This window comes from Zootoca vivipara, chromosome 9 (genome assembly GCF_963506605.1).
Source record: "Zootoca vivipara chromosome 9, rZooViv1.1, whole genome shotgun sequence".
Lineage (NCBI taxonomy): Eukaryota > Metazoa > Chordata > Lepidosauria > Squamata > Lacertidae > Zootoca > Zootoca vivipara.
Genome location: NC_083284.1, coordinates 42,182,492 through 42,202,804, shown reverse-complemented (window position 1 = coordinate 42,202,804; position 20,313 = coordinate 42,182,492). Strand labels below are relative to the sequence as shown.

General features: G+C 37.7%; 1 protein-coding gene across 5 annotated transcripts in view; it reads right to left on the bottom strand.

Annotated features, from left to right (window-relative positions):
- The window catches only part of RAPGEF2 (Rap guanine nucleotide exchange factor 2), a 165,477-nt gene that overhangs the window by 8,572 nt on the left and 136,592 nt on the right, over window positions 1-20,313 (bottom strand). For 4 of the 5 annotated variants that reach the window (XM_035111547.2, XM_035111550.2, XM_035111548.2 and 1 more), the window contains 14 exons: window positions 18,402-18,554; window positions 17,966-18,130; window positions 15,711-15,818; window positions 15,418-15,621; window positions 15,200-15,308; window positions 13,890-14,136; window positions 13,191-13,348; window positions 9,939-10,179; window positions 9,400-9,783; window positions 6,286-6,497; window positions 6,040-6,163; window positions 4,396-4,419; window positions 2,281-2,504; window positions 1,584-1,769 (listed from right to left, as the gene is read on the bottom strand). In XM_035111547.2, coding sequence (XP_034967438.2) covers window positions 1,584-1,769; window positions 2,281-2,504; window positions 4,396-4,419; window positions 6,040-6,163; window positions 6,286-6,497; window positions 9,400-9,783; window positions 9,939-10,179; window positions 13,191-13,348; window positions 13,890-14,136; window positions 15,200-15,308; window positions 15,418-15,621; window positions 15,711-15,818; window positions 17,966-18,130; window positions 18,402-18,554 — 2,539 coding nt within the window. The remainder of the gene's footprint in view (window positions 1-1,583; window positions 1,770-2,280; window positions 2,505-4,395; window positions 4,420-6,039; window positions 6,164-6,285; window positions 6,498-9,399; window positions 9,784-9,938; window positions 10,180-13,190; window positions 13,349-13,889; window positions 14,137-15,199; window positions 15,309-15,417; window positions 15,622-15,710; window positions 15,819-17,965; window positions 18,131-18,401; window positions 18,555-20,313) is intronic. The other variant, XM_035111549.2, reaches the window with a different exon arrangement.

Genomic DNA, 20,313 nt, shown 5'->3' with positions numbered 1-20,313 from the left:
AGAAGAAGTAACACATCTGATATAAAAGCATGCACTTTTTCTTGCATATTCTAATGAGGCCATTCCATGGACCACTGATACTACCGGTTACAGGTAGGTAGCCGTGTTGGTCTGGATCGAAGTAAAATAAAAAAATTCCTTCAGTAGCACCTTAAAGACCAACTAAGTTTTTATTTTGGTATGAGCTTTCGTGTGCATGCATGGTATCTGAAGAAGTGTGCATGCACACGAAAGCTCATACCAAAATAAAAACTTAGTTGGTCTTTAAGGTGCTACTCACTGATACTACCATTACTATGATATTTTATCCCACCCTTCTTTTGCAGAACTGAGGACAGTGTACATTACACACCCACATTTATTATCACAACCCCCTTGTAAGGTTATGCTGGGAGAGTATGCTTAATGGGGATTTAAATCTAAGTCACTCCAGCCACTACACACCAACATACAATTTATTCTGAGAAAATTATATGCAATTAATAAAAACAAATTTAAACATAACAATTCAGCCCAAGTAAAATGTAAATTAGACTCATGTTTCTGTTTTACATTCACTTGGAAATGTGGTTGGTTCTTAGTTCTCAGCCATTCATGGAAAAACATTGACTACTAGAGCTAGCATCTCAGGTTATCCCCTCCCTCAGGCTTGCAACTGAGACAGAAACCTGCAGCTTAAACATGTCTGAAGTGCCATTAAATTTAGAAGATAAATGGCTACTTCACTGATTCCATGGTGTTATATATATAATCCATGTCTTCAAAGTAAGTATAAATGAAAAATAGAGTTAAAGAAAATACAGCAGTACCTCTGATTAAGAACGTAATTCATTCCGGAGGTCCGTTCTTAACCTGAAACTGTTCTTAAACTGAAGCATCACTTTAGCTAATGGGGCCTCCTGTTGCCGCCACGCTGCCAGAGCACGATTTCTGTTCTCATCCTGAAGCAAAGTTCTTAACCTGAGGTACTATTTCTGGGTTAGCGGAGTTTGTAACCAGAAGCGTTTGTAACCAGAAGCGTTTGTAACCCGAGGTACCACTGTATAGACTCACAGACATCACTAGACCAGGAACCATGGTTAAAATTGGACAGGTGTAAAAATGTGCAGTGGATGTCATCCACCTCAGAGTGTTGTCAAGATGAGGTTTGCATTAGCAGGCCCCAACATAGGAAGAAGAGGAAGATTGGTGGTGACTAGAGTCAGAGGTGGGGGTGAGGGTCTCTCTAACAACTGTCAGCTCCCTTAGCACACTACAGTTCCCAGGATTCTATGGGGGAGGAATGAATTTAAGTGGGATTATACTGTGTTAAAGGAAAACTACAGATGAGACTTTCGTGTGATCTCTAACACTGATTCCATTTCCAGAACACAACAGTAATAACAATGTAGTAGAACCTGTGTTTCCCCACCTTTGTTTGCAGTTGCTCAAGATGCATACCTGTCAATTGTGAAAATACAATCCTGAAACATGAACTTCAGCTAGTAATTTGAAAATGTTTTTTTAATGCTCTTGAGAATTTGTTTAACTATTTTTAACATAAAATTGTTTTTCTACTGAACAGAACAATCCGCAATACTTACCAAAGGGTGGAAGGTCTTTGACTGGTACTTTCTTACGAGAGGGATAAAGTGATACAGCAGGGACCTGCAGTGCTTGGTTTGCTTTGTGCTGCTGTTGCTGTTGCACTTTCTGCTGGATCCCTGACCTATGTGCGACTGGCGATGTTTCAGGTTTTCCGGACCGTTTTTCCCCTGGAGTCTTGGGTACTTTAAATGAAAAAGCAGAATTAAGATTACAGTTAAGACTACCTCAAGAGTACTTGATTTTATATTAAATTGTGTCCAGAAGAATAATCAATGATGGAAAAGAGATACCCTCTCTCGGTTGAGAAACCTTGAATTTTTTAGCCCTCTCATTCACTACCACAAACTATAGTAAAATGATGCCCTAATCAACAGTTGGGGAGCCAATTAGGTAATGTATGTCATTTAAGAAACAAGTAGCACATGTGCCAACTGTAAAATTGTCTACAATTTGTAATGGTATGGAATAACTTGTTTTCTAGCGATCAGCTTGATTAGAAACACATACTTCTCTCAATGATGCTGTGGCCAAGCCTAAGCCTGAGGGACAGTTAAGATGTAGGTTAAATAAAGATATATTAACAGCTCATTTGCCATGACTGAGGTGCACACAATCAAATTCTGTGCACATTTACGTAGGAGTAAATCCCATTTCATTTAACGTTGTTGATTCCCAACTAAGAAAAATGCTCACATGTATTGCTGGCTGGTTCACATTGTAGGGAGAGTGCCTGAAGGCTCTCTTCATCCATTTCCAGATCCAAATTGGAGAGATACTGCTTGACCTTCCGAGCCATCTGAGCATCTTCATATAACTTTTTGGCATTCAGGAAGGAGCTGCGTCGGACCCGCTTTTTATGTCCACCTGTTTGTGCAACATCAAGGACTGCTGCATTTGTACTGCCTTGACTGAGAGACCTGGGGTGAAGAAAGACAAGATGACATGTAACTTAGCTCATCGCTGCATCCTTCAATGAACTTGAAACATGCAAAGGTCTGCATGAATGTCAGTCTATGGTCAAAGCTTACATGCCTCATTCAAGTAAGTCATACAGCAACAATAGGAAAAGGATAAAAATAAAGAACAACAATCAGTTGCAATTGTGAATATGGATTCATTAAAGTCAGTCCCTGAGAATTACTCTGCTCCAAGTATGAAATTCCATGTCATTGGGAAAATGGTTAAACTCTCTTCCAGTAGCCTTGAGTATTACAAGGACAGAAATATTAAGGCAGGCTCATGCAGCAAGGTGTCTCAGACCAGTAAACATTGGTCAAGCCTCCTGAAACTCAAAATCCACTAATCTCAAAATCAGGCAGGAAATGTCCACTTTGTACTTTTCAGGTGCCTCTATTAAAACACTTAATACCACCACTTAATTCTATCTGCAATGTACCAAAAAGTCTGTTGAATTTTCATTCCCCACTTTCCCTCGCCTTAAATAGGACTTCACGTTAAATAAAAATGTTCAATTAGTTAATGAGGAAGCATGCAAATTTGGATGTGTTTATGTATGGGAGCTATTTTGCTTCTAATATGTTAACAGCAATAATGAAGGCTGGTTTGTAGAAAGAAAATTTAGTTAGTTGAGCTGTTAAAAATCAACAACATTGTAATAAAATTTGTGAATTTGGATGGTTCTATTAACTTGTGTGACATAAATTTACTGCTTATTTTTATCTGAACCACCATCATTTTGGTATACTGTTCTCATTGAGACTGGTTACGTGTGTACATAAGTTAGGGATAATGCAAGCTGAGAGGCTAATCTGCATAACAGCCAGCCATTGTGCACATTCATCATGACTCATGGAGAATGGGCACCTCAACTGTCCATAAAGATAAAATTGTGCATATACTCTCCAAAACATGCATATCTCAGCATCATTTTTTACATTCTTTGAACAATATGCACATTCTCCTGTCACTAGGCATACTCTACAAGAGTATGCCCTCTTTTCCACGCCGCTCAGCTGTTCTGCACAACCAACTGACCAATGGGACTCTGGCATCTCTTCTCCACAACCCAGCTGTTTCCCCACTGTTCAGCAATGTGGATACATGGGAGGTGAGTGCATGCAAATGGATGGACTGGGAGCTGAGGGGTGTATGTGTGAATTGATTCACACAGACATTCCCAGTGTCTTTATGCAGGATGGAAAGACAGGTAGAAGTAGGGTGTGTGTGTGTGTGTGTGTGTGTGTGTGTGTGTGTGTGATGAGAGAACCACCCACACTTTATTCCTCACACCTTACACTCTTATGCATCCAAACACATACATTGCTGTATGTATGTATGTATGTATGTATGTATGTATGTATGTATGTAGTGCTTGTGTTGGAATAATGGTATCTCCTGTGAATTCTGTGTGAATATTGCCCAAAGAATGTGAAAAAACCTGTCATGATATGTACATTCCTTGAGGTCTGCTAGAGAATATGTATACTTACTGGATAATGTACAAAATGTTGTTGAGATACTCATTCCTCAAGACCACATAGAAAATTCTTTTGCATGGACAAATTATGTCCACTCAACTCACATTATCCCTAACATATATGAGGCTATTTTATGAATTCTAGATCAAACCAATGAATCTCACTGCTTTGCACTTCTTTAAAGTTTCACAGCTCTTGGGTTTATAACCGCAAGCAAAAGCAGCACTGGATTAAATCTGATGCAGGTACAGAAGAGTTAACAAAAGGAGGAAAATGTCAGAGCACCAGAAAATTAAGGGAAGCAGGTAGGAAACAATGCAGAATTTCAGAAAATGAAGTTTGTCTGTATGTGTTCTCTCCAACCACTTACCCCAAACTCCTCCACTTCTTCTTCCTGCAAGTGAGAGCCATGAGTATTGAAGCATGGATTTAAGGAAGAGACAGAGAGATTATAAGCTCAGAAAGAAAGGATCAGACTTCAGGACAAGCAGTACCAGAAAGCCCAGAACAGCCTTCTCTCAGTCAGTCAGCATAATACATTAAATAGGTAGAGTGCCCATAAGATTAAAGCTCATTTCACACTAAACTGAATTCACCTTGGATTACTTACACCTTTAGCGTAAAATAGTGTTCTAAAATTTTGAATTTTGTTTCTATCCTCTTTCTGCTTTTCAGCTTTCACATAATATAATTTCCTTTAAAATATTTATTCATTCAATATGCATTTCCTATATATTGAACCAAAGGGAATATTTTAACTATCCCAACTGATTCAACACAAATTCTGCTTATATCTATTTTGTCCAAGTAAGAATAAGACTAGTGATTAAATATCTATTATTTCTCTTGTTCTCCATGACCTTTAAACAATGAACGTAACATAAATTATGCAATGACAGGCAAGAACCATTTCCATCTGTACTGCCTCTTCCTGATGGGGGCATTTGATTGGTTGCAACACTTACCCACCCCTGTGAATCAGTTAATTTGCACAACATTATAATTACAGAACAGATAAGAGGGGAAATGTATTACTTGAATATTTCTTAAAACTCAAAACTTGCAAAACAATGGCTTCAGTCTAGCAAGTATATGCGTCATAATTATTATAATAGTTGAAGTTATAATATGAGATTTCTGAAGCAGTCTTCAACATTGAACTTCTGAACTGCTTTTCTTGTTAATTGTTTTTTGGGGAAAGGGCTGTAGCTCAGTGGTAGATCACCTGCATTCAATCCTTGGCATTGACAGGCAGGGTTGGGAAGAGAGCCCTGCCTAAAATACTGGACAGCCACTGCTAGTCAGTGTAGGCAATTCTAAGTTAGATAGACCAATGGTCTGACTCAGTATAAGGCAGCCTCCTATGTGTTCATATGAGTTTAAAAGGAAACATGGTGATCTTATTTAGAACTCATTATTGGCATAAAAACCCAAATAACTTGTAGTGCAAGAACAAAATACATATCTAAGATCAAAACAAATCTCATGTGTGTTTGTGTTTGAATTCATTTGTGTTAGCAGTATATCTGTAATAGTAGAATATCCTTCATGAATGCACATATGTAGAATCAAACAAAACCATTGTAAGAAAAAGTGTTGCATAGAATGGTGAGGAAGAATCAAATTCTGGGTAAAAAGCAAGCAGGGTCTACTTGCTATGATTGGGCAATGTTCATTTGTCATGAACTTTAGGAAGCTTGGCGTAAATATCAAGAGGACACCACAGATGAAAAATGTTACTCATTTTGCTGAAAAGACAACTGCTTACTTTCAGGCTGATATATAAAGAGAATATAAAGAGAATATATGATTGCTGTCAAATAACTTGCAGCTAATTAGCTGGAGAAATAAAGATAGCTGATTGCTTTTCCAATTCTGTGTCTTACCCTTGTTCTCTGAATTAAACAAATCACTAGCCAAGTTTAAAGTATGTATCTGTAACACAAGACAATCTTAGCTCAGTGGTTTTTATTTCACACTTCAAGTGTGTTACTCTTTGGTCAAAAGAACTCACCTAGTCCTGAACATTAAAGCAGGATCCATGTTAACAGAAGCCATTCGACCCACATGGCGAATCTCTTTTGCGATCATTCGTAATTTCTCAAAATTGACCAAACCTTCCACTTTGGAATCATTTCCTACATTGCCAAAAGAATGATAGGAAATAACTATAGCACTCTGCCATTGGTCAGTGAAAGTAAAAACACACATGTCACCATCACCAAAGAGTCAACACAGAAAAAATACTTGCAACCTTTACCTTCATGGAGGAATGTAAGGTCCTTTTTGATTACAGGGAACAATGGAATAATAGGAGGCTGTAGATTTTGGCTATTCAGGACATTGCGATATTTTGCCATGTTCCTAGATGGATCAAATAAATCCTGAAGATCTTGAAACAATTTTTCATATTTGCTTGGAAGTTTTTCCCAAGTAGTTCGTAATCTTGCAACTGGAGCTAAGTTTAGGCCACTAAAGAATGAATTTTAAAAGTTGAGGGTTATAATCTCTGTTCAAAATTACACCTGCATTTGCAGCATTCTAAACATATGTTCCTGTACACAATCTTCTGAAGTAAAACTAAAAGCATATCATATCATATCATATCATATTTAGCAACTGACAAATGTAGACACTGGTAAACGAAAACAGTGCTTTCGGAGATGATGCACCATAAAAGTGTAGGTCTTTTCTGAACTGCAATGTTCAAGCAATATTTGTGAGTTGAAGAATCATCAAAAGATTATGGTAGCAGTGGTATGGCTCTCCTGTCTTACCAAAAGTGTTTTTAGATCTATTACAACATTGCTTTCCAAACACTGTTGGAGCAACAGACACTTCTATAAACAAGGACCATTTTTAGTACAAAGATGTGGCTATGATGATCAGTGTGTGTTTGCTACTGCCAGATGGAAGTATTGTAATGAGTAATACAGTAAAGTCTATTCAGAAACTGCAGCTGTAAAATGCTGTGAGTCATTCCCTTAGTATACTAGCAAAAGAAGCATGTTATTACCAGAGGTTTAGAAGAGACATAACCAGCTCATTTGGATGCACTGGTGATATTGATTATAAAAGCCCTCTGTTGTCCGAGACATAGATATCTGACATTCAGCCTTGCTTTCCATAGTCAGTTGAAATGGTCAACAAAAATGCCTGAATTCAGTGATCCTAACGTTAAATGTTTTAGAGCTGCAAACAAATTTTTACAGAGGCCACCAACTGTCAAATCTACTTTTCTCTCTCAGATGCCCTAATCTTACTGCCCTTCACAACAAGTATTAGTTTCCCTTTTCATTAATTAATTTTATCTGGAGCACTGGTGCCTGAGATTGTTGACCACCTTTGGTCTCCAAATCAAGTTTCATCAAGTATATTAACAGAATAAGTTACAGTAATTTAACACAGAGGCATAAAATTTAACAAGGCATGAAAGTGACCAGTATCAAATCCAGGCAGACAATGTAACTTATTTTACTTAATTTGAGTTGGTAAAAGAATTCATGAGTTGGAACTCTATCAATAATGCCCCCAAATCACAGTATTCCATGCCCAATCTTTTCTAAACTGATGCTAAATATAACTTTCCGAAATCACTGTCGCCCATAGTGAAAAGCTAAAGGAGCATCAGCACTGTAACAAAAGTGGGCATCCTGAGTGTACTGATTAAAAATCCCTATTTTGCCTATGTTCACATATTAGACTACAGGAAGGTTTAGTAAAAATGGCATGAAGTTGTGGAGTGAGGAGTGCTTGAGAGAGGGATTCGGTCTGTGAGGGGGATTCTGTCAGGAGGCTTCGTTCTGACAGGTGGTAGAGCTGAGGAGAGCCGAGAACTCTCAGTATATACTCTAAGGTTCTGAATCGCAGAACACTGTTAAAATAGAAAATGCACAGTCTCCCACAGTGTTTACAGGAAAAAAGGGTCCTCAGAGGGAATACTCTGACATGAAAGGGCAGTAGTGATTCCCAGGCCAAGGAGGATTTGGGGGTCTGTAAGGAAACAGTACAGTTAAAATCCTCAATTCCTGAAGTGTGCGTGGAAAAGTCTGAGCTATGAAAGATGTGTAAAAGAAAGTAACCTTAAGTCTGAACAGCATACAGCCTGTAACTTGAAACAGGATACGTTTTAATAAAAAGCAACAGCACTGTGCCGTGAATAACATCACTGTTTGATACATTTCTGTGGAAGAAAATGAACCAAAAACTCCTTGTTTCCATCTGTTGTAATAAAGTCTGTTTGCAACCTGTTTTCCCAAAAGACAAACCCACTGTCGCTCGTGATTCATTCTCTATTGGGGGAATTCACCTGAGGGAAGGGAAACTGAGGGCTGGCGCAGCAGTGCCAGGGAGGGAGAGTGCTGTTGTGTCGTCCCAGAAGTCCCTCTACATCGCCTGCTAGTTGCAAATGGTAATATGTCAAGACCAATGTGATCAATACTTGCTGAAAATACTAATAAATGCAACAAAGCAAAGGTTTTCTTATCAAGGAAGCCTTCAAATACAGTCTAGGCTCTAGGGATTGCAATTGCATTCAAACGCTGAAGAGCAGGCTCACATGAGGCCTAAAAAAAACAACCAAATGTGCTTCATACAAAGTGGCAATCTGTTTCGAAACTACCCTTTCAAAAGGAAGGTAACTGGAAAATTCAGAAGTGTACTTTTCTGGGGGTAGGAAGGAGGAGAACCAAAGATTTAAGGCTGCCTTGTACCACCAAGAATCTAACAATTAGCTTCTGCTACATTAAGTTAAAAACCTGTGTAACCTATAACTGGGATTTTGCATGCCAACATGCATACCTTTTAAATAATACTAAATGAATTGGATTCATACCGGACTGTGTGCAGTCTCTCACACATAAAACATACTCCATGGTTGCATACTAAGTGGAAACAGAGATAGATAAATGACTTCTTTTGTCATTTTGCTTTTTCCAAGTCTGTTCCAAAGGATATTTTGATTTCTAGAGATGAGGAATACTTATAAAAATGACAAACACAACGAAGACTAATACATTTATAATGACACAAGTGTTCATGGAGTAGAGTCTACTTTCATCAGATATATCATTATGATGCTAGCAATGACAAGCTTGCAATGCTAATTTAACCAGCTTTTCATGGAAGAATCCTCTAGCCTTTCAACCAGTCTTGCTCTTTTTGGATTAGGATTCTGTCTAAAGTTGCTGCTGAGGACTGTTAAGTCAATGAAATATTACTATTGTAGTATTAAATTACTAATTCATAAAAAGTAAAATTGACACATAGTATTTTTCTTAACATTTAGTATCATCATTATGAAGCATCTATTTACACTTTATTTCTTATAAACTGTATGCAAAATCATTGGGGTGTGTGATCTAGTCTTGTTTACCTTATTATTGCAAACATGGAGTTGAAGTTCTTGCATTCCCTGCAGTGCAATGCTATCTTAATGAAGTGCTTAATTATCTTCATCCTTTTCAGCTGGTTGGTTTCTCGCAGAATCTCAGATGCCACCCAAAAGGTTTCTTGGTTTATTACCTCTTCAAACTTTTTCAAGTTAGTACAGCTAGACTTAGATTTCAGTTTAAACAAGTCATCTATGTATTCTGTAGGTTCAATGTTACGGAACAGTTCAAAGTTACGCATAGAGAGTTGGGTTGCCACCTCAACAGTACTGAGTTGCAATAAAGAAATTTGACTCTCTCTCAGCAATTCCTGAGCATCTTCATCTGAACACAAGGTTTCTGTCTCCATGTTGTTCTTCAGATAATACCTGGGAGAGGGGGGAAGAGGGAATAAAGTTTTCTAGAAATGTAAATACTAATAGTAATGGAAAGCAAAGATAGCTTGTTTAGAATTTAAAAATCAGTATATTTAAGAAGTACATTCAATTATATTCTGAAATGGCAGATGATATACAAGTCTCACCTTCCACTAAGCTGTATTCTGTCAGCAAGCTTGGAAAGTTGATCTGGAAGCCTCCTCTGCTTGATTACTCCCTCTGGAGTGACTGAAACTTCACATAAAGAATATGCATCTGGGGTGGTGGTTAGAGCAAACTCTCGGATTGCTTGAATAACCACTTCCTTTGCAGTTGTGTCCTTACTGATCATAATGTAGCGGCTTTGTTGGTCTGCCTTAAAAACCCTCAGAACCTGGTCTGGTAAATCTGTAGGGAGGGGGGAAATCCTATTACAGCATATAAACCATATAATAGAGTAAAATTATTTATTTTTCAGTCAGTGCCTGAATAGGGACAGATACACACTTAATTTTCGTTAGTTGCCATCTTGTTCCTGTGAAATTGTTCTAGTCACTACCCTTCTTTGGGATCATCATCCTTTTTTCTGCCTACCGGTATGATCAGAAGTCATTTCCAAGCAAAGCAAAATGGACCAACATGCTGGCTTTGAGCTGTAAACTTTTATAAATTGCTAACCACAAAGTATTTAATCAGTGCGTTCAGCTTTGATACTACTGACATGCTAATAAATTGCAGTTTATTCTTAAATGAATGAGCCTCAAACTTGCCCCTCCCTCCATTCCATTGGGGACATGAAAATAGTATACCATAGTATACTGAACCAAGCCAACTTCAAATAGGAGAGGGCATGAGTGATTAAGTAACCTTCATTTTAAGTCATTATGAGTTCATAAACCAAAGTATGCCTGCCTCAATAGTTGCCCTACAAGACACTCTAAATACTAATTAGTGTCTGTATGGCCCCAATTTTTTAGCTTGCTAGTGATGGACCTTTATTTCTTAGCACTTATCAAATATTATTGTTTCAAACTGAAAGGAAGGTGTCCAGGTCAACCAATAACTTTTAATGTTTCTTCAAAACTCTGTTTATTGAAGTAATTACGTAAGTAATCAAGAGAAAAGGTTGTGTCATCAGGTTTGTACCAATTATTCATCTATAAACACAAAAAACATTTCAGATTCCTTCCTCTTAAAATACTGTATACAGTACGTTGAGTGATTGACAATGGCAATCAAGAAAAATGACACAATTCAAACAAGAAACAACAAAAGGGGAGAGGTTAATATTGGAGGTATAATGGATGCCATAAGCAAGTTTATTTTTACTTATTGCTGTTAATCTCAAATAAAAAAGGTAGCACTAGAAATCATAAAAATGTAGTATGGTGTAAAGTATGGGTGCAGATTTAACCCTCGCCCCAAATAAAGTCCCTTATTCCCCTGCTCTTTTCACCTGCCCGGGGGGGGGGGTGTCCATATTTTGCAAAGCCAAACACACACACAAAACCTACAGCTGCCTTTTGTTGAAATGAAGCTGGCACTTTGTTGTTTTTGCCTCCTACCTATTGTGTGAACAAGAACAGTAGGCTGTACGAAGAGAGCAATGTTCAGCCCTCTCACCCGCTCTTTACTTGCTGGTTTCTGCACTAATAAACAAACCTCATCACACAATCAACTCCCAATCAACTTCCCCAACAACAAGGGATAAAACCATATTGTACCCGTTCACTTCCTTGCCTGCTCTTGATTATCCTCCCCTACTTCATCTTCAATACCTCCCCCTTAGTTCTATAGAAATGTTACCAAATCACTGGTTACCATTTCTACCAGTTCTCTCCCCTTTTCTTCCTAACTCCAGATGCATCACAACTACATCTCCACCCACTGTGAAATTTAAGTGCAGATTAGGATATATTTGAGGTCTGCTGGGGATTGCTTTCCTTCAAGTGGCTTCCCTATAAGACTGAGATGGAATAGTTGGCATGTATGATTGCATTTGTAGGTGTGTGAACCTCTTTATATCTTAATATATTAAACCTTTGCTCAACTAATTTGTAAAGACCTTTCTACCTGAACTGCACATTTCCTCTTAACAAATTCAACTAAGGAAAATGTAACCTCTAGTAAACATCTTACATAAGGTTGCAACCTGAAGCTTACAGGAAGGCCGAAAAAAAAAAGGCAAGGCAGTAATCTATTCTCTGGTTTAAAATGCCAGTCTGGCAAAACACTGAAAAGGATATCAAAGCTTGGATTTGACTTTTTCAACTTACAGAACAATTGCATAGGAAAGTGTTATTGCAAGTTCATGGTCCCTATTGCCATGAACATCCCCATACTAAAATGTTGATTTACAAATCCACTTAACACAGCAAGCATTTTTTTTTTGTTCCTCCCTAAGCACAACTCGGCTCCTCCAAGCTCTACGGAACAGCAATTCTGACAGGTTGAGTTCTTTCTGCTCTAGTACATTCGATTTCCTGAATGCCTCCCCCATCTCCAACACAGTCCAAAGTAACGAGAAAACTATTGAGACTACATTTTCTGAAGCTTCAAGTATGCATTGTGGCTTAAGATTATAGCCCAACTTTCTTTAAAGCCCTCAAGGGAGCATTATACGTTAATGTTAAATAAATAGAGTACAAGAAACCAATTCAAAAACAAACACCACTGAAGAAAAATGCCTAGCAGTGTATACTAGAAGTGATTTTAATGAGCATGTACCATTTTATTTGGTTGTAAACTGTCCCGGTATGTGTATTTTTATGACAGGTGGTATAAAAAGGGTTTTCAATAGATAAAATAATAGATAATAATACTAGTATGTAATCATCAACAAAGTAATATCAAACAATATTTCTCCTGTTTATAAATAAGCAATACTTTGTATACTGTTCACTTATACTGGATCTATCTGCTTCTGAGAATCTATATGTCCACGTATCTTCCAGGCCTTTCATTAAATGTGAAGCGCATTGACCGCATGTGTCTCCTTATCAGTCTCCTAAATCCAAGTTTGGAGAAAATTATTTTCCTGTCTTATTACCTACACCCCCAAGACATATTCATTCAGAAATTCTACCTTGAATTGTTCTACTTAGTTTTGGCTGCATCTCAACTATTTTCAGGTTCCAGGGACAACTACATCCATTTCCATTACCCCAGTCCTTTTATCATTGGTTTGCATGCTCCCACTATCTCACAGTGACAATGATAAACAACTGCTAACTAATAATAATGGTACAAATGTATTACAGAGTAGTTCAGTAGATCAGACTATTTATGTGTCCTAAAAAAGAAGACGTATTTTTATGTAAAGCAGACATGGAAATCCCAACTTGTGGAACATAGTTTTTGTACCCATTTACACCTATCAGAAGTAGCCCAAAGGACACCCATGAAAATTTAAGGCTCACCTGGGGTTGTGTTGAAATCTAAGATGCGGTGATGTGACTGCATTAAGTCAGGATTGCTTGAAGACAGTGTTCCACTGACTGGCAGAGCAGGAGGAATGTGCTTGGTCTGCCTCAGTCCCACAATGCTGTCATCCTGAGATTGGCCAATTCCAATATCACTACGGTGATGGGGAAAACAAAAGTATTTAGTGCTTTTATATTATCGTGACCTATATTGCTTATTTCCCCCTGTATTTCTCACTTCCACATAAACCATTCATCTTACAGATTTTTGAAGTATAAGCATTGCTTTGGCAAACTTACTCAACCGGAAGTTTTAACCAAAGCCATATTCACTAGCAAGGTGCCAGCAAGATTGGAACTGTTACACCTAAATGTTAAATATATATAAAGCTCAGGATTTTGTTTTTAATGTATCCAGAATACATGAAAGTGTGTGATATAATTTCCAGGAACCTTTTTTTGCAAGCGAAATGTTGGTGTATTAATTTCATTCCACATGAACCATTTCTACACAGAGATTCAACTGGCTATTGGATAATGATATTATTTATTAAATTTATATCCTGCTCTTCCTCCCAATAGAGCCTAGGGCAACAAACAACAAGAGATAAAACATCTTAGAAAAATTTCTAATACTGATGCAGATTACAAGGCAATAACTAATACATCAAGTTTAAAACTGTACATCACACTCACTTGTATGGTTTCTGAGGCAGGATACTGATGCGGGTTTTGTCTAGTATCTTCTTGAGCTTGTTTCGCCCACCAACAGTGTTGGCTTTGCTCTTCTTGGTTACTTTTTCCAATCCTATCACCTGCTCCACGTCAACTCCAAGATCTGGTATGGAATAACGGCTTGCTTTTTTAATATCACCAATTTTAGGAAGATGAGGAGCGCCGTTTCTTTTCTCCTCTGACAATCTTGTTAGAAGTTCCTTAAAAACTGCACAAAAGACGGGAAACACATACAAAAATAAACTCAAAAGAAATACATCATACCCTTCTTGCACAGGCTATAAAAAGCAAAGTGGCATTTCACATTTGAATAGAATCCATGCTTGGACTTAACGATACTTCTAAATATCTATTCCTGGGCATAGAATTAAGCCTCAAAATAAGTTGTTCACCTTATCCCTGATAAAGAGAGTTTAAAAATCCATACACAGCTAAAGAGCAAGGGCACATTTATGTCTGAAACAAGAAAAAGGCTATGGCATATTTCCTTCCAGAAGGTCAACTGAAATCCTACAGCGGCAAATCTAGGAAACCCATAACACAATAGTTAATGCAAGTTGTCTCAACATATTCAGAGGAATGCTGCGAGGTACAAAGGCCTCTAAGAATAATTTTCCAAAAACAGTTTTAGCAACTTTACACTGCTTCCAAAATCATTTCACACTAAGGGTCTTGGCTGTAGTTACTTTAGAAACATTATGCAGACCTACATATTATGTTATGTATGAAGTTAAATTTCATTACTGCAATAGTCTTTTCTCACCTTAATCTTTCCTAAACTTCAAAAGGAAACATTTGTAATTGAAGGTTACAATTCCCACTTAAGAGGAAGTAAACCCCACTGAACTAAGTTGGACAGCAAATAGATTCCATTTCTAGTTATGATATTTTTATCAGTTTTTTGCATTGTTATAAAATATTATAACATTTGCACATTTTGTTCTTATAAAGCAGTAACTATGAAGACTGAAACATTTATTGTAAGTGTGGATGTCTTGTTTTCTACCCTCAATGAATCTTTTTCCACATCGACTTTGCCTGTGGAAATTCTGTTCTGCACAATTTAAAGATGTGTTCTGGAATGCACCATAAAACATGGTCAATACTCATCTATGGCAGCGCATTGCAGAAAAAGATGGCAAGTAGTGGACAACTGTCTTCGTGCTTTTAAGGACATCCTGGTGAGGGTACTCCTGGTCTCATCGCAACACAATTCTAAAACTATTGCATTATAATAAAAGTTACACTTAAACCTATGGCTTTAAACTTACCAAATAAGTTAGTTTTCACAGTGATAGACAAATGTGTGTTATTTCGAAGAATTTCCATGGCTTTAGATAGCTGAATGTTTTCAAAGTTTTGGCCATTTACCTCCAATATCTAGAAAGAGGAACAAAAGGATTGAATCCTTGCAATTCATAACAATGAGGAGTCTCCACTACAACTATTGGCATTCCAAGAACAACCTGATGAAATTTAATTTACATACCTGATCACCACGTTTCAAGCCTGCTTCAGTGGCTTTGCTACCTGAATCGACACTGTCAACAAATATTCCAAATCCCTTTTCAGATCCTCCCAATAAGAAGAAAGGCAAAGGGGCTTCCCGAGATGGCTTTGTTAACGTTATCATTCTTCGTTTCGCTTTAGCAGCACATGCAATATTTAACAGCCTCAGATGTCCACCCATTTTCTGTAGGGAGATAATCCAGAGCCATTTGTTAGATGTAAAGTCACCTCAGTGTAGCACAACAAGTCTCTTATTTTGCCAATAATCCATACCTCTCTTTCTAAATTGTTCTCAAATTCTTCCAGAAAACGAGTCATTGCAGAATCTCCCTCAAAATCATTGAAGTGATTGTTCACCCACAACAATACTACCCGTGTAACCTGAAAGAAACAATATAAATTATTTATATAAATGCAGTTTAAAAACCCAATGAAAACTATTTTATTTTAGACATTTCCCCAACACGGTATACTTCAATATCTGATCTAGTGACATTTTTTTTAAAAAAATCTAGAAGTCAACCAGGTTAAAAAAAAGAGAGAAAGCAGGAAACTGGGTTTTAAACATAAAGCTTCACATTTGTACAAAATCCTTCATGTACTTCTTTTCAGAGAAGAGAAACCTGGTATCCTACATTTTTACTACAGGACTTCTATGCAAATAAGAAACACCACCATATCTCTTCACAAAACTAGTGTTGAAATGGTAGCAATTTAAAAAGAATTGCTTCTGAAGCAATAGGCTCCATCCCCAAACTTTGGCCCTCCAGATGTTTTGGACTACAGTTCCCATCTTTCCTGACCACTGGTCCTGATCATGGGAGTTGTAGGCCAAAACATCTGGAGAGCCGCAGTTTGGGGATGCCTGCTCCAAACAGTGAACTGTCTTACAAAAATAAAGGATTAAAAATAAATTTGGGTTTTTTCCTTTTTAAAAAAGGCCTAAAGGCCATTTCCAATTTTGCATGTTTCTGTAATATGTTTTTTAGCTATGCTACTACAGTATAGTTCAAAAGGGAAACAGAAGGCTCCTGCTGTGTCAGCAAACTGAGTCACTACCAATAGCCACTATTCATTAAATAGATTTTAATAACATGGAATCAATACAACTACCACTTCTATGCACTAACAGAATACCAAATTCAATGCAGTCTTTCGTTACAATGAATTTAAAGAATCCATAAATAGACCTTGATAGAAACTGAAATTCCGACAATGTGCCGTTGAGAACCCTTTACCCTCCAAGTTTCTAAAATCCCTGTTCTGCTACAATGCCACAAATTTGAAAGTAACTGCTTAAATTCTCAGACCTAACATAAACTGAGGCACCCAAACATAGAATCCTAGAAATGTAGAGTTGGAAGGGACCACAAGGGTCATCTAGTCCAACCACCAGCAATGCAGGAATATTTTGCCTAACATGGAAAGAAAGAAGCAAGGGACTTTGCAGATCACAGAGGTCTCCTCCCCTGGATAACCCTGTTGGATCTGTCAATAGATATTTATCTTCATAGCCATTAAAGGCTAGAAACAATCTTTCGGGATGCTGAATTCTATGCACCATAAATTTAGTGCACAGCTGAGGAACTGGACCTAGCTAGTCTATTGGATCCTTCCTTTGCCCCACCCCATTGGCCAATGTTGACAGATGGGTGAGGCTGTCCACCTGTAAATCACCTGGTGTCATTATGATGTCGGGTGACAACCTGAAAGGAGCTCACAAAGCTCTTTTGAAAGCTAGTTTTCAGCACCAATCAGTTTACAAGCTACCCCCTTGAAATTCCATTTGCTAGTGGTCTGAATATAAGCCGCTTGCAAACATATTTCAAAGGGTGGCTGTCAGCACCCAACAGCTGATGAGAGCTGAGAGCCCTACCAGCTGCACTAGGGAGTTCCTGATGAAGAACCCAAAAACTGATTTTAAAACTGATTTTCAGGTCCAGATGAAGATGGGTACATTTAACGTTGTGGTCTAAACCACAGAGTCTAGGGCTTGCTGATCGGAAGGTCGGCGGTTTGAATCCCCGTGATGGGGTGAGCTCCCGTTGCTCGGTCCCAGCTCCTGCCAACCTAGCAGTTCGAAAGCATGTCAAAGTGCAAGTAGATAAATAGGTACCACTCTGGCGGGAAGATAAACGGCGTTTCCGTGCACTGCTCTGGTTTGCCAGAAGTGGCTTAGTCATGCTGGCCACATGACCCGGAAAAACTCTGCGGACAAACATCAGCTCCCTCGGCCAGTAAAGCGAGATGAGCTCCGCAACCCCAGAGTCGTTCGCGACTGGACTTAACTGTCAGGGATCCTTTACCTTTTTTTTTACTACATGCACTGCTACAAGTAGTGAAATAGACATAGGTGGCAATCAGATTATATACATTCTTTTTCTCCTCCAAAGAAATGTTATCTCCAGTGAGGGAAAAATGCTGCCTGCTTTGTTGTCCAATTAAACTAACCAATACCACTTTACAATTTGTTTAATTAGTGTATATTAAAATACAGTCATATTTTAGAATGTCATTATTAATGCAACCTTATCCCTGAGGCTAGGATCATTGAACCACTCCAATAACTTCTTCCCCACTTCCATCGGGCTGGAAAGAAATGTCCTGTAGGTCAACAGGAAATCCTCGATAAATGTTGGATCAACCACTGAATGTTCTTCCACCAAATGCATTGTCAACCTTTCCGGCGTTCCCTATAAAATGTAAATGTTCAAATATCAATACACATGAATGCATCTCAGCTTGAGCCCTTTTTTGTCTCACTGAAGTTAAGATACATTTACTGGACCAGATTTACACAAAGCACCAAACACAGCAATTAAGAATAGTTCTTTGGTGGGTTTTCTCATTTAAAAATCTGAAAAAGATAGCATCTGTATAACATTAGGATATAAATCAAAAAGATTGTGGTTTGAAAGAAATAGATAAGCTGCCATTAGGTATATTATAGTATAGAAAATCTACCTTGATAACAATGTGACCCTTTCTTGTTCCAGTGCGATCCAATTCCCTATGTTCTTTAACCATAACAATCTCTCCTTCCTCTTCTACCTTCTGCATGTTTTTCTCCACTTGGTTGAGGATGCGGCAATAATCTTGCTGGGCTATGCACACAAACTAGGGAAAATAGATTGCAAGAGACATGTTCAAAGGTAATGGTTTCTAAAATATTAAGAGTCCTTTGTCCAACCTGCCCTGCTGTCTAGAATCTTAGTCCCAAGTGTAAGGGATGCTATAGATTTGCCATCCTCAAATGTAGCAGAAACCATGAAGTCAGACCTTTAACTTCATGAGACTGATTAATAACCCCCATTAAATCTCATTATTATTAACTTCTTTTTACTTTTATGGCACATACATATTTTTCTAAATTAGTTTTCCAGCTAAATGCAGGATAAATGCAGAAGTTGAACTTCTACAGGTTCCACTATTTCTCTGATTTTGGAACTGTTCACTATCACAAGGGCTACCATAAGCAATTTTTCTGTTATCACTGCAGCTATAGTGCTTTATGCAATGAATATCCAAATGTGCCTTATGATCATTTCTGCTCACTTAGTAGTTGAATAAGCCAGGATGATATATTCTGTTATAATTCTTGCCTTAGGAAAGTGCATGATTAATTGATAAAAATGAATTATGCCTATCAAAGAAATCTGATATCTCTATCCTTCTCCTATTTCCCTAAATAAAAGCTAAAGCTGACTTGACATTTATTTTAAGGAAATTCCCAATTTCCATCTTAAGGGCATATAAAAAGTAAATGATGAAAGGAAAATGCTTTTTAACAGTTGCTTCTACAATTAAACAAAAAGCAGCTATTTCCTTTTTTAATCAGAATATTATTGCCATGGACAATAAAGTAAAATAAAATATGTGATTCCTTCCACCTGACAGTCATGTCCTCATCCTTCCACAACATGCAAGTTTTTAACTGAACACATCACACTTGTGCAATGTCCAGTTTTTACCACCCAGGGTTCTTAATGAACTATTTTGGTTGTAGAAATGAATGTATTCCCTTTTATACTGGAATGTTTAAAATCACAGCTTTTGATATTCTTGGATACAGCTGCAGCTGAGATTCTTCCTCTGTCTAACTACCAACTGCAACTGCTGAGGCCGTCAGAGGGAGAAGCAGCAGCAGTAAGGCACTCCTCTCTCTATCATGCCTAGATGCAGTTCCAGCTGAGCCTCTGTTATGAATATGAATCTAAATTATCCTGTATTTCATACAAACTAATTACATTTTGTAAGCCACATTGGGCGGGCTCTACCTTGAAATACAGCATTTAAGAACAAAGAAAGAAATGAATAAATATTCATATATTTCAAATTAATATTCTTTCATTTAAAATTCATAAGAATGTGATCTTTACTAACAAGTGTTGTAAATAGGTTCATTAACCACAAACACTGGATATTCATTTTGGTTTTTTGACAGATCAATGAGGCCGCGTTTGAGACACTGATAAGTTATATTACAGCCACAAGTTTACATCACTTAATGTTCTCATATTTATGGCACATAATGTAATGGCTTTGTTCAGCTGCAACACAGTTTAGTGCTATGTGAGTGAGCCTCAGGCTGGCCTGCTCACCTCTCCATATTCCTCCTTTGGCATAGCGATGGGTAGGAGTGCAGAAGCAGTCACTTTCATTTTTAACTAACTGCAGGTTTTAGCTAACTGATCAACCCCAGTTGGTCGTTGTCCAAACCTGGATAAACCTTGGCTGTTCTTTTTTATGGTTTAGTAAACAACTTCATACTGTGGTGTTTTTTTTATTATTATTATCATTATTATTGCTACCCTTGTTATATTAATTGCCTTCTAAATTTACTGTTTCAAGGCAATTTACACGTAAAACAATTCTT